The 14877-nt window shown below is 39.3% G+C and overlaps 1 protein-coding gene across 19 annotated transcripts in view; it reads left to right on the top strand.

Moving 5' to 3' along the window:
- DST (dystonin) overlaps nucleotides 1–14877 on the top strand; it is a 496974-nt gene that overhangs the window by 305232 nt on the left and 176865 nt on the right. For 17 of the 19 annotated variants that reach the window (XM_079934485.1, XM_079934486.1, XM_079934474.1 and 14 more), the window contains 5 exons: nucleotides 1414–1526; nucleotides 1622–1728; nucleotides 8923–9042; nucleotides 11142–11237; nucleotides 11731–11858. In XM_079934485.1, coding sequence (XP_079790611.1) covers nucleotides 1414–1526; nucleotides 1622–1728; nucleotides 8923–9042; nucleotides 11142–11237; nucleotides 11731–11858 — 564 coding nt within the window. Of the gene's footprint in view, nucleotides 1–1413; nucleotides 1527–1621; nucleotides 1729–8922; nucleotides 9043–11141; nucleotides 11238–11730; nucleotides 11859–11882; nucleotides 14812–14877 lie in introns of those variants that run through there. The other 2 variants (XM_079934484.1, XM_079934483.1) reach the window with 2 other exon arrangements.

Below are 14877 nucleotides of genomic sequence, written 5' to 3'. Positions count from 1 at the left end.
TTTTAAAACAAATTGTGATGGGTGATGAAAAGTGGATACTGTACAATGATATGGAACGGAAGAGAAATGAACCACCACCAACCCCACCAAAGGCTGGTCTTCATGCAAAGAAGGTGATGTTGTGTATATGGTGGGATTGGAAGGGAGTCCTTTATTATGAGCTCCTTCCGGACAAACCAAACGATTAATTCCAACAAGTGCTGCTCCCAACTGACAGCAGCACTCGACAAAAAGTGTCCAGAATTGGTCAACAGAAAATGCATAATCTTCCATTAGGATAACACAGGACTGAATGTTTCTTTGGTGACCTGGCAAAAATTGTTACAGCTTGGCTGGGAAGTTCTGATTCATCCACCGTATTCCCCAGATATTGCATCTTTGGATTTCCATTTATTTCAGTCTTTACAAAATTCTCTTAAATGGAAAAAATGTCATTTCCCTGGAAGACTGTAAAAGGCACCTGGAACAGTTCTTTGCTCAAAAAGATAAAAAGTTTTGGGAAGATGGAATTATGAAGTTGCCTGAAAAATGTCAGAAGGTAGTGGAACAAAACGGTGAATACGTTGTTCAATAAAGTCCTTGCTGAAAATGAAAAAATGTGTCTTTTACTTTTACTTAAAACGTGAAGGAACTTTTTGGCCAACCCAATATATTCTGATCATGAGGAATTTGTAGACTTTGCTGAAAGTTTATACATTAAAATTGTTATATTTTCCTACATTTGCTTTTGGCACACAAAAGTTTCTGAGAGAAGCGAGTGTCGACTGAAAAATGTACAACCTAAAAGTTGAGAGTTGTGTTTTATTTGGTGGACAAAACTGAGGACTTAATCCCGGGACGCAGCATCTCAGATAGCTCTGAGGGACTGCTCTGAAGAGGCAAGTGGGGAGCCAGCAAGTGGGGAGCAACAAAGACCAGGGAGTTGGAATATCAAATGATTACTGTTAATTAAAGAAAAGCAGACCTCTCAAGTTAAGGAATTTAGCGCTTTTCTATGGGAAGATGCAAGAGTCTGGGCTTACTGAAATCATTCCTTTGATATGCACCTCAGCAGTCTGGGGCCAGTATCCTGCTTTTCTCATTCTGAGTCTTCTCAGGGTGCATCATCAGGGGTGACTGCAATGTCTAATGGTTTGATGGCGGGCATCCTGTTTCCTTCCTGAGTTCCCTTAGGACTCAAGGTCGGGGTGGCTGTAATGTGATGGCTTCAAGGCTGCAACATCCTTCGTTTACTGATATGGCAGGGGGCGTTTTTAGTTCACAGACTGGTAAAGACTGGATGAAAAACTCTGTATTTCAACACAGGCTTCGTAATAATATTTGCAGGAGTTGTTATGTCAATAGGTACACATGTAAATTTCATGTTGAATTGGCAAGTGAAAAACACCATTAATATGGTGCCTTTTTTCCTAGGCCGGACCTGATAGACATGAATACTGTTGCTGTTCAAAGCAACCTTGCAAATTTAGAGCACGCTTTCTATGTAGCAGAAAAAATCGGTGTTATAAGACTTCTGGATCCTGAAGGTGAGTGATTATTTTGACCAGATGTCCACGGGCTGGAAAGTCTGATACAAAGTGATTGATCAGCATTTTGAAATAATTCATGTTGCTGCTTTTAGATGTTGATGTCTCCTCACCTGATGAAAAATCAGTAATAACTTATGTATCATCTCTCTATGACGCATTTCCCAAAGTCCCTGAAGGTGGTGAAGGCATTGGTGCAAACGTGAGTATTGATTTTTCCATTCTGAAGCTGCTGACTCAGAACTGACTGAATTCTCTGACAGTGCTTTTTACAGTTTTTTAAATATGACTTTTTAAAATTGAAATATAGTCGATTTACAATGTTGTGTTAATTTCTGCTGTACAACAAAGTGATTCAGTTATACACACACACACACACACACACACACACACACACATTCTTTTCTTTAATGTTACTTTCCATTATGGTTTATCATAGGATATTGAATATAGTTCTGCTGACTTCAACCTCCCACTCCACGCCTTCCCAAACCCCCCTCCTTTGGCAACCACAAGTCTGCTCTCTATGTCTATGATTCTGTTTCTGTTTCATAGATAAGTTCATTTGTGTCATATTTTAGATAGCACATATAAGTGATATCATATGGTATTTGTCTTTCTCTTTCTGACTTACTTCACTCAGTATGACAATCTCTAGGTCCATCCACATTGCTGCAAATGGCATTATTTCATTCTTTCTTACAGCTGAGTAATATTCCATTGTATGTATACGTGTCACATCTTCTTTCTCCATTCATCTGTCAATGGACATTTAGATTGTTTCCATGTCTTGGCTATTGTAAATAGTGCTGCTATGAACATTGGGGTGCATGTATCTTTTTGAATTAGAGTTTTGTCTGGCTATACGCCCAGGCATGGGATTCCTGGTTTTTATATATATATATATATATATATATATATATTATATATATATATATATTATATATATATATATGTAGTTTCCTTTGCTGTGCAAAAGCTTTTAAGTTTCATTAGGTCCCATTTGTTTGTTTGGTTTTTTTTTGTTTGTTTTCATTTCCATTACTCTAGGAAATGCGTCAAAAAAGGTCTTGCTGTGATTTATGTCAAAGAGCATTCTTCCTGTGTTTTCTTCTGAGAGTTTTATAGTGTTCAGTCTTACATTTAGGTCTTTAATCCACTTTAAGTTTATTTTTGTGTATGGTATTAGGGAGTGTTCTAATTTCAGTCTTTTACATGTAGTTGTCCAGTTTTCGCAGCACCACTTATTAAAGAGACTGCCTTTTCTCCATTGTATATCCTTGCCTCCTTTGTCATAGATTAGGTGACCATAGGTGTGTGGGTTTATCTCTGGGTTTTCTATCCTGTTCCATTGATGTATATTTCTATTTTTGAGCCAATACCATATTGTCTTGATTACTGTAGCTTTGTAGTATAGTCTGAAGTCAGGGAGCCTGATTCCGCCAGCTCCCTTTTTTTCCCTCAAGATTGCTTTGGCTATTCAGGGTCTTTTGTGTCTCCATACAAATTTTAAGATTTTTTTGTTCTAGTTCTGTAAAAAATGCCATTGGTAATTTGATAGGGATTGCACTGAATCTGTAGATTGCTTTGGGTAGTATGGTCATTTTCACAATATTGATTCTTCCAATCCAAGAACATGATATATCTCTTCAACTATTTGTGTCATCTTTGATTTCTTTCACCAGTGTCTTATAATTTTCTGAGTACAGGTCTTTTACCTCCTTAAGTAGGTTTATTCCTAGGTATTTTATTCTTTTTGTTGCAGTGGTGAATGGGATTGTTTCCTTAATTTCTCTTTCTGATCTTTCGTTGTTAGTGTATAGGAATGCAAGAGATTTCTGTGCATTAATTTTGTATCCTGCCACTTCACCAAATGCATTGATTAGCTCTAGTAGTTTTCTGGTGGCATCTTTAGGATTATCTATGTATAGTGTCATGTCATCTGCAAACAGTGACAGTTTTACTTCTTTTTTTCCAATTTGGATTCCTTTTATTTTTCTTCTCTGATTGTGTGGCTAGAACTTCCAAAACTATGTTGAATAATAGTGATGAGAGTGGACATCCTCGTCTTGTTCCTGATCTTAGAGGAAATGCTTTCAGTTTTTCACCATTGAGAATGATGTTTGCTGTGGGTTTGTCATATATGGCCTTTAATATGTTGAGGTAGGTTCCCTCTGTGCCCACTTTATGGAGAGTTTTTATCATAAATAGGTGTTGAATTTTGTCAAAAGCTTTGTCTGCATCTACTGAGATGATCATACGGTTTTTATTCTTCAATTTGTTAATATGCTGTATCACATTGATTGATTTGCATATATTGAAGAACCCTTGCATCCCCTGGATAAATCCCACTTGATCATGGTGTATGATCCTTTTAATGTGTTGTTGGATTCTGTTGGCTAGTATTTTGTTGAGGATTTTTGCATCTATATTCATCAATGATATTGGTCTGTAATTTTCTTTTTTTGTAGTATTTTTGTCTGCTTTTGGTATCAGGGGGACAGTGGCCTCAAGGAATGAGTTTGGCAGTGTTCCTTCCTCTGCAATTTTTTGGAAGAGTTTGAGAAGGATGGGTGTTACCTCTTCTCTAAATGTTTGATAGAATTCACCTGTGAAGCCATCTGATCCTGGACTTTTTGTTTGTTGGAAGATTTTTAATCACAGATTCAATTTCATTACTTGTGATTGGTCTGTTCATATTTTCTGTTTCTTCTTGGTTCAGTCTTGGAAGTTTACACCTTTCTAAGAATTTGTCCATTTCTTCCAGGTTGTCCATTTTATTGGCACAGAGTTGCTTGTAGTAGTCTCTTATGATGCTTTGTACTTCTGCGGTGTCAGTTGTAACTTCTCCTTTTTCATTTCTAATTTTATTGATTTGAGTCCTCTCCGTCTTGAGTCTGCCTAAAGGTTTATCAGTTTTATCTTCTCAGAGAACCAGCTTTTCGTTTTATTGATCTTTGCTATTGTTTTTGTTTTGTTTCTATTTCATTTATTTCTGCTCTGATCTTTATGATTTCTTTCCTTCCACTATAGCTTTTGTTTGTTCTTCTTTCTCTAGTTCCTTTAGGTGTAAGGTTAGATTGTTTATTTGAGATTTTTCTTGTTTCTTGAGGTAGGATTGTATTGCTATAAACTTCCCTCTTAGAACTGCTTTTGCTGCATCCTATAGGTTTTGGATCGTCATGTTTTCTTTGTCATTTGTCTCTAGGTATCTTTTGATTTCCTCTTTGATTTCTTCAGTGATCTCTTGGTTATTTAGTAACGTATTGTTTAGCCTCCATGTGTTTGTGTTTTTTATGTTATTTTCCCTGTAATTTATTTCTAATCTCATAGTGTTGTGGTTGGAAAAGATGCTTGCTATGATTTCAATTTTCTTAAATTTACCGAGGCTTGATTTGTGACCCAAGATATGATCTGTCCTGGAGAGTGTTCCGTGTGCGCTTAAGAAGAAGACGTAATCTGCTGTTTTTGGATGGAATGAATTATAAATATCAATTAAATCTATCTGGTGTATTGTGTCATTTAAAGCTTGTGTTTCCTTATTAATTTTCTGTCTGGATGATCTGTCCATTGGTGTAAGTGACGTGTTAAAGTCCCCCACTACTGTGTTACTGTTGATTTCCTCTTTTATAGCTGTTAGCATTTGCCTTATGTATTGAGATTCTCCTATGTTGGGGGTGCATATATATTTGTAATTGTTATATTTTCTTCTTGGATTGATCCCTTAATCATTATGTAGTGTTCTTCCTTATCTCTTTTAACATTCTTTGTTTAAAGTTTCTTTTATCTGATATGAGTATTACTACTCCAGCTGTCTTTTGATTTCCATTTGCATGGAATATCTTTTTCCATCCCCTCACTTTCAGTCTGTATGTGTCCCTAGGTCTGAAGTGGGTCTCTTGTACACAGCATATATTTGGGTTTTGTTTTGGTATCCATTCAGCGAGCCTGTGTCTTTTGGTTGAAGCATTTAATCCATTTACATTTAAGGTAATTATCGATATGTATGTTCCTATTACCACTTTCTTAATTGTTTCGGGTTTGTTTTTGTAGGTCCTTTTCTACTCTTGTGTTTCCCACTTAGAGAAGTTCCTTTCACATTTGTTGTAGGGCTGGTTTGGTGGTGCTGAATTCTCTTAACTTTTGCTTGTCTATAAAGCTTTTGATTTCTCCATTGAATCTGAATGAGATCCTTGTGAGTAGAGTAATCTTGGTTGTAGGTTCTTCCCTTTCATCACTTTAAATATATCATGCCACTCCCTTCTGGCTTGTAGAGTTTCTGCTGAGAAATCAGCTGTAACCTTATGGGAGTTCCCTTGTATGTTGTTATTTTTCCCTTGTTGCTTTTAGTAATTTTTCTTTGTCTTTAATTTTTGTCAGTTTGATTACTGCATATCTCGGCATGTTTCTCCTTGGGTTTAACCTGCCTGGGACTCTCTGTGCTTCCTGGACTTGGATGGCCATTTCATTTCCCATGTTAGGGACATTTTCAACTATAATCTCTTCAAATATTTTCTCTGGTCCTTTCTCTCTCTCTTCTCCTTCTGGGATCCCTATAATGCTAATGTTGGTGCGTTTCATGCTGTCCCAGAGGTCCCTTAGGCTGTCTTCATTTCTTTTCATTCTCTTTTCTTTATTCTGTTCCGTGGCAGTGAATCCCACCATTCTGTCTTCCAGGTCACTTATCCGTTCTTCTGCCTCAGTTATTTGCTATTGATTCCTTCTAGTGTATTTTTCATTTCAGTTATTGTATTGTTCATGTCTGTTTGTTTGTTTTTTAATTCTTCTAGGTGTTTGTTCTTTAATTCTTCTAGGTCTTTGTTAAACATTTCTTGCGTCTTCTCGATCTGTGCCTCCATTCTTTTTCTGAGGTCCTGGATCATCTTCACTATCATTATTCAGAATTCTTTTTCTGGAAGTTTGCCTATCTCCACTTCATTTAGTTGTTTTTCTGGGGTTTTATCTTGTTCCTTCATCTGGTACATAGTCCTCTGCCTTTTCATTTTGTCTGTCTTTCTGTGAATGTGGTTTTCTTTCCACTGGCAGCAGGATTGTAGTTCTTCTTGCTTCTGCTGTCTGCCCTCTGGTAGATGAGGCTCGATTGCTGGATCTTATGGTAATTCTATTTTTAGTTTTCTGAGGAACCCCCATACTGTTCTCCATAGTGGCTGCACCAATTTACATTCCCACCAACAGTGTAGGAGGGTTCCCTTTTCTCCATACCCCCTCCAGCATTTGTTATTTGTAGACTTTTTAATGATGGCCATTCTGACCAGTGTGAAGTGGTACCTCGTTGTAGGTTTGATTTGCATTTCTGTAATAATTAGCGTGGTTGAACATATTTTCATGTGCCTGTTGGCCATTTGTATTTCTTCTTTGGAGAAATGTCTGTTTAGGTCTTCTTCCCTTTTTTCGATTGGATTATTTTTTTTGCTGTCAAGTTGTATGAGTTTACAGTTTTTAATTATCAAATATTTTTTAAAGGATTTGAGTTAATAGGTCTCTTAATTTAGAGATTTTCTTTTTAAACTTACTGCTGTTTTACAGCTGCCCTACTTGGTATCCTTCTCTGCAGAGAAGGTATGCAGAGAATATCTCACTTTTGAAATCACTTTCAAGTTTTTTAACTTACGTGATCCCAGGAGGAAAGGTAGCTCTGAGTTGGTTTCTCATTTAAAGGTGAGGCCCGAAGGAGGGCGATTTGATTTTGCCAAATTAACGAAGCTTCTTCGTAGCAGGACACAGTCTCTGACGAGTAGCTTTGGGCTCTTTATTTAGTCCACTGCTTCCCAAAGTCTGTGCAGTTCATTTCAGCGGTGCGTTTTGTGCTGGTCCTGCTGACAAGTGCTGTGCATTTCTGGAGGACAGGACACCCTGTACATGACGTGCATTTGGGGGGACCCCCCTCACCCTGACTTCTCCTCTCCTCCTGCAGATTTCTCCTTTATTCTGTCTCACTTTGAAGGTTTGGGAGCTCCCCTTTTGGGTCTCTTATTTCGCCTCTGTGTGCTATTGCTTGAGGCTTGTTTCCATTCTCTCCTCATGTTCTTTCTCACAAAGGCTGGTCCCCAGGTGACTTGGTCCCATGCTCCCCCTCTGCTCCAGTGTCTGCCAGTGACTCAGGGTTGAGTGTTGCTCCAAAATGTTATTGTGGCCGTTCCTTGCTTGGTCTTCTCACTGCCTGTACCCAGTTCCTCACTCTTATCCCTTCACTAGAATGAGGATGAGAGCTTTCTTTTGGCTTACTTTCTCCATTGTTTTTCTCTTCCCATGAACTCTGCACATTGTCGCCACGTGAGCTAGAAAAACTTCCGTGGCTCCATGTGGCTTGCAAGGTTCAACCCAGTCTAGATGTTCTGACGTCCACAATTCTGCCTTTTATCAGTTCTGCTTACCCACATCATTCCCCACGTGAACTGTTTGTGGTGTCCGGGGCATTTCTGTTTCAGAGTCCTGACTCCCTTGACCCCCATCCCCCATCTTTTCTCTGCTCCTTCTGCCAGCCACCAACAATTACTGGTCATTGTACAACTGCTCAGGGATTCCCTCTCCCAGGAAACCTTCAGTGATCATTTTGAGGCACATTTATGCTCACCTGATTCTTACCTCAGCGCCTCACATGTACATACCCGTTTCCGTTATTTCAACACTTCTTAAATGCTGCTTTTCGTTTTGCGTAACTGTTTATATTATGACTCTCTGAGTCCTCATCTAGACAGAAACTCTTTGATAAAAGAGATCATGTCTTGAAGTATTATATTTTTATTACAATGCTTAGCACAATGCTTTGAACATCATAAGCAGTCATCAAATACTTAATTGAGTAAGGCAGTTTACAATTTTCCAGTCTCTTCCATTTTAAAAAAAGTTTGCCTAACAGTACTTGAATCATCCCACATGTACATTTCCTCTAGTTTTCACTCCTGTCTGGTTTCCTATGTATCGCGTAGCTCTTTGACTTTCAGATATAAGGTGGACTTAGAAAGGTTGGCAGAGAGGGCAACTAACCTGGCTTATGCAGGCTATAAGCCTTTTGAGTGCCTTTCTTGAGTACCTGGAAAACACCCCAAATTGATCACAGTGTTCTTTTTTTTCTGCTACATTTCAATGCAGCCTCTGAAGCCTTTGTAACACAGTGCTTCAGGCAGCCTAGATCCCTGGATCAGAGCTGGCACTCCTTAGGCTAGTCTTAGTGGTCAGATGTTGATCGTGTGTTTTTAAGGCTGTTTAAGTGGAAAGGATTGGGACCGGGTGGAAAGGAAGAAAACATGGAGCTGGTCCTCTCCGTCAGGCTTAAAGCCCTGCAAATCCACAGAATGACCTCTGGCCAGATTGTGTTAGACGTGAATGTTACAATCTGCAGATATAGACCTTCTCTGCCATCTTCTCGTTGTAGGATGTTGAAGTCAAATGGATTGAATACCAGAATATGGTCAACTACCTCGTCCAGTGGATCAGACACCATGTGACCACTATGTCCGAGAGAACATTTCCTAATAATCCTGTAGAACTCAAGGTCTGTGTCCCTATAGAAGTTAAGTAGGATTGAGTTTATTATTAAACTTTTAAATAATGCTGAAATGGTTCTGTCATTTCAGAAATTGAAGAAAAATTGCCCTTGGCAAGGTACTAATCATCAGGCAAATTATTTATTTATTCGTCTCCTATTGTACAGAGAAAATGGAAGTCAACATTAATAATTAAAAGATAATAGTGACAACATCTTAAAGAAATTTGTAGTCCCTTTGGTTTGAATTGTTGAGAGTTTTAAGGTTTAATTTGGGAAGGTTTCTGGAAGTGACGTTGCCAGATTCTTTTTGGTGCCTGGGAGATGCCTGGAGACAGCAGATGGCTGGGGCACGAGGGGGGGCGGGAGCTTGTGCAATGCGACCGTGGCAGGGCCTGTGCCTGTGGTCACATCCTGTTAAAAAACAGCCTCAGAGGCTCCTGTGGTACGGCAAGAGGTACATACCGTCTTTCACCATGAGTTCGAAAATACATATCTGACTCCCAGAGTAAATGAGTTCCTGGTTTAGTAGAACATTTACTACTACCTAAGAACCTGGGTCCATCTCTTTGAGCAGAGACATTATAGAAATATTAAAAGATAGTACAGATATAGAAACGTATTGAAGATAAGTTGTCTCATTTTGTACATTGGGATTTGTCATAGCAAAGTAGTGTACTTTATTTCAAGAAATGGGTAATGCGAATATGAACAACAAAGTCTAATTCCTTGAATTGCAGACTTTGTTTTCTGGATCAGACTAGCATTGCAAAAAACGGTCCTAACCCAGGGTGGGCCCTGTTAACGTTAGTAATTGTGTCCATGCGTCTATACGGAACATCTGTGGAATAGCTTTTATTCATGTTGCCACGGGGAACTTGTCCTTGGCGCAAAGTTCCTTGGCGTGTGTCGATGTGATGCTGTTTAAGTTCTCTCTGAAGCTGTTTGTGTGATGTCTCCCTCTGTGGCTGGAACCTCTCCTGGCAGGAAAGCTTTCCTCCCCCTTCTATCAGCATGTCTACTGTGAACAGTGGGTAGCCCGTGATGGCATTCCGTGCTTATTCACCTATGGACATCCTGAAATGGTGCATTTTGAGTTTAAACCAATTTTCAGATTTCAAGTTCCATTTATTTCCAGATGGATTCCTTTTGTCCAGACATTTGAGTAAATTCTTGCTGGCTTCTGATTAATACAGATTCTTAAATTATTAAAGAAGTTCGAGTGACTACACAGATTACTGACTGTTGCCTGGGATAGGACGTGATACAGGAAAAAAATATATTGTGGGGAAATACCAAATAATTTTATTAGCCAACAAAACATTAAATGGAATCCTTCAAAGAAATGTGTCTGCCTGAATGTTTGCAGGGACTTGTCTTAAAGCAGCATGAATTAGGATGAAATAATTAGTATACACTTATTAAATGTGGAGATGCTTTATCAACATAATTTTTATAAGGTCCTTGTTAATAAATATAATAAACATATCTAAGAGATTCCCAAGTTAATATCTATAAATTAGATAGAATTTAATTATATGGTTCAAACTTTTATAATAATAGCAGCAACCAATAGCATCTGTCTCGTTTACTTATAAGATCTGCTTAATTTGGCCAATGGGATATTGAAACAAAATTTTAGTCCTATCTGTCTGATGAGAATTCTGTTTTCAAGGATAGACCATGAAATAGAGGAGAATGCTCCCCACCCCTTTTTATGGGAATTGCATCAGATGATTTTTCCAAAAACTAAAAGCTAAAGTACGGCATTTGGGAAGTGGATCTTTTAAAGTATGTATTTTCTTGTTTGGATAATGAGAGATTGTCAGTAGAGCCATAGTAGATACTGCTGTGGTTTTCACTATCCGGATGGCTGGGTAGCCTATGTTGAATCAGGACTCATAGCCATAATTACACCCTTCTCAGATCCCATACAGCCTGGTTACCGACTGGCTGGGAATCAGCAGCGTCCTTGAGTGTCTGTTTTATAAAGGAATGCCACCGAGGGCACGCGACAGAGTAAATAGCGTTTGAAGTGGTGACATTATGTGATAATGAAAACAGGTCTTTGAAGTTTGGCCCTTCATTTATTTTCCCTTTCTTTTTAGGCACTTTATAATCAGTATTTACAGTTTAAAGAAACAGAAATTCCACCAAAGGAGACAGAAAAATCAAAAATTAAACGCCTGTATAAATTATTAGAGGTAAGCAGAAATTTCCTTTGTATTGTCAAATGTAATATTTTAAAAAAATTTTATTGAAGTATACTTGATTTACAGTGTTGTGTTAATTTCTCTTGTACAGCAAAATGATTCAGTTATACATATGTGTATATTCTTTTTCATATTCTTTTCCATTATGGTTTATCACAGCATAATGAATATAGTTCCCTGTGCTATTATATAGTAGGACCTTGTTTTTTATCCATCCTATATATAATAGTTTGTGTCTGCTAACCCCAAACTCCCAATCCATCCCTCCCTCACCCCTCTTCCCCCTTGGCAACCACAAGTCTGTTCTCTGTGTCTGTGAGTCTGTTTCTATTCCATAAAGTTCATTTGTGTCATATTTTAGATTCCACATATAAGTGGTATCATAAGGTATCCAATGTTATCTTTAATAATATACCTTGATGTAAGAAACATAATTTTTTACGTCTTTGCTTCACATTAACTTTTTTGTTGTTGTTTTCTCTAGATTTGGATAGAATTTGGACGCATCAAACTCCTTCAAGGTTATCATCCCAATGACATAGAAAAGGAGTGGGGAAAGCTCATCATTGCCATGCTTGAGAGGGAGAAGGCTCTTCGTCCCGAAGTGGAAAGGTGAGTGGGGATGGCCTCTGCCCTGGGTGTCCAGTGGGAGGGGTCAGCCTGTGTCATGGAAAGAACTTAAGCTTTGGAGACCAACATTTACCTTTTTCATTCACTTGGCTGTGTGACCTTGAATAAGTCACTTAGCCTTTCTGATTCTCCATTTTCTTATCTAGAAACTCTTCCAGGAGGTTTGAGGAGGGATCGGTGAAGTAGTGTTTGAAGAGGGCCTAGGTTGGTGTGTGAAATCTCATCTCGTACGATGGTTACGGTTTTAAAGCCAATCAGGATGACCCATGAGAATTTCTCCAACTGACTTTAAAGTTGCCAGGGCCTGGATCCAGAAGTTCATCCATACATAACATAGACTAACCATGAACTTATCTTGTTTCTTGTTGTATTTGTGGCTACGGCCCTCTTTCTACGGGGCAGTGAACCCTCTATTTGAAAGGCAGTGAGGCCGCTTCTAGAGAACACTTAGTAAATGCTAGCTTAAGTTCCCTCTCTGCTTTTTTGCCCTGAAAACATCACTGACCTTCATCCTTTCTCTCCCGCTACACCCAGCTGCCGGGGAAGGTCCTGCTTGGTCTTCAGGACACATTTGTTGGATGGATGTGTCTCTGGGGTAGTCCTTACATCCCAGCCTGACTTGTGGTGTGTGGGGCTTGTGTGGCCTGAGTCCATAGGGCTGGCCTTACAGCCTGGGGACCGGTGGCCAGGCCAGGCATCGCCCTCAGGCCCGACTGGCCCCACGCCGCCTCACTTCTGCAGTGCGGTCACGCCGTCTGCCTCTCAGGAGCTCTGACTTGCCAAGGTCCCAGCCTCCCCCATTTATGAGATCTCTGCACTGTCTGATCCTTTGGCTGGGAAGTCTGTTTCATCCCCTCTTCACTCCTCGTCTTTCTCAGATCTCGGCTTCAATGTAATTTCCTCCAGAAACTTTCCACAGTCTCCCAGGTTGGTTCAGACGTCTTGGTGATAACCCTCCTGTTTATATGGATTGCTCCTTCATAGCCGTCATCTCCGTTGTAATTTTGTATTTGTGTCTGTGATTGGTTAAGGGCTGCCCATTTTACAGTTGTGAGCTCTAGTAACGTGGAGACAGATTCCTGTTTTTGTAGTTCCTCGTGTCGCCAACACTTAACACCCTGCCTGCTATCAGTATCCTGATGCTCTCTGCGCCTCCTCGTAACTTCCACATGGAAGAAATATGAACTAATGTGTTGAAGATACAGGGGCAGGTCTAACTTGTCAGGCCTTTATTAAATCACTGATGACACTGTTGTTAAAGCAGCATATTCTGTCTACATAACTAGATCATTAGAACCAGAACAAGCTCGAAATACCCAGGATGAACCTTTTATGGAGGAGATAATTCTGGGTGGTTCAGATGGGATGCTCAGCATCTCATCGGAAAGAGTAGAAAAGGATGCCACAGAAAGAGTACGCAGTAGATTTTAGTCGACAGAATAGCAGCTGGATTTTAATATATGTTAATGAAAGAGTGCTATGGTTAAGAGTTCGAGGTCTAGGAGCCAGTCAATCCTGGATGAATTATTAGCTCAGTGTACAAACCCTGTAATCTTAGATTCAGTAACCTCTCTAAGCTTCAGTTTCTTCCTTTGTAAACAGGATGTAATAGGACCTACTGCATTTGGTGGTTCTGAGTGTGTCTGTAAAATGATTAGTTAATTTCCTGGCATGTAACAATTGCTTCAGAAATGTTAGGTGCTGGCTGCTATTACTATTTGTGTTTTTCTTTTTACTAACTATATCTGACATGGCACTCTCAAATTTCCTTTTCTTGCCTTGTGAAAAGAACAGTATCTACCTCTAGGTGGAGAAGCAACAGTTTGGCCTTGCAGTGTTAGGGACAGGAAAATATTTAGGAGCTTGGCTGATTCAATGCCTTCATTTTTCTTGATGCAACAAGTTTTTTTTGGCATTAACTCTGTATTGCAAAATAATAGCTGTGCAGCGTGGGAGTGTGTAAAAAACAGATGCGAAAGAGCCAATGATCTTAGGCCAGGTAATAACCTATAGGAAGGAAAAATAAGCACAGACAAATTAAATTTGCAAGCATTGCACTGATATTCTTCTTAGCACTTTGGCTTTTAAAAATGTAAAGTAACTTCAGTACGATTAGACCTAACATTCCTGGGAGCTCATCCTATAAAGAAAGGTAAACGGACAATTTTCCATTAATTTAACCTAATCAACAAACACCGTGGTGGTTAAAAAGGAAAAGTACTTTGCTTCTCCTCAAACTCATTTGTTTATAGGTGCTTGTAAGTATCAGTTTTTAACCCTGTGTTGTTCAGTACAGACCTGGCCTTTTCCAAAAAGCTGTGATCAGGATCTGATTGACTCTTTGTGTTCTTTTAGCTGACGATTTGCCGGAATAACCTTTTCTAATCGTACCTGGGCTCCTGGGAGGCATCACAGTTGTTTTTGAGGCAGTTGCAAATGGATGACTCTTGGTGAAAATATTTGGCAAGTCTTCTCCAGTGACGCCCCAGTCAGCCTGCCTTGTCCATACTTGTAGGGCTTTAGTGCAGGCTACAAAAGGCAGACCTCAGCTAGTAAACCCATGGCTCTAGGCGAGATTCTTCTGAATAGCTATCAGTGTATTATTTGCTGTGTGTTGAATATGCACGTTGGAGCATATTTAAGGAGCCATTAAAAGCTGTACCATTCAGCCGCCACTCTTCACCGTTAGAAGTAGCGCTTTTTGTAGACCTTCTACTTTTGAGTCTACTTTTAATGGTGGAAGAAAGAACATCATTGCAAGGATAAGAATGCACAGCAGTAGTTACAGTTACCGTAGCAGTGATTCTGTGTTTAGTAACACGACTAGCACACGAACCAATCTTGATTCAAATGAAAATTTCCTCTCAGTTCATTGTGGTCCAACGCTGATCAATTCCTGCATTAGCTTTGGCAATGAATCCTTTGATGGACACAGGTATGGAGTCATTGGTGTGGGATTGTGTTTTTTCTTTTGGTGGGCTGCATTTTTCAGGGATGGCCA

This window comes from Stenella coeruleoalba (genome assembly GCF_951394435.1).
Source record: "Stenella coeruleoalba genome assembly, chromosome: 10".
Lineage (NCBI taxonomy): Eukaryota > Metazoa > Chordata > Mammalia > Artiodactyla > Delphinidae > Stenella > Stenella coeruleoalba.
Note: the sequence above shows the minus strand (reverse complement) of the source record. Positions and strands in the feature narration are given on the sequence as shown.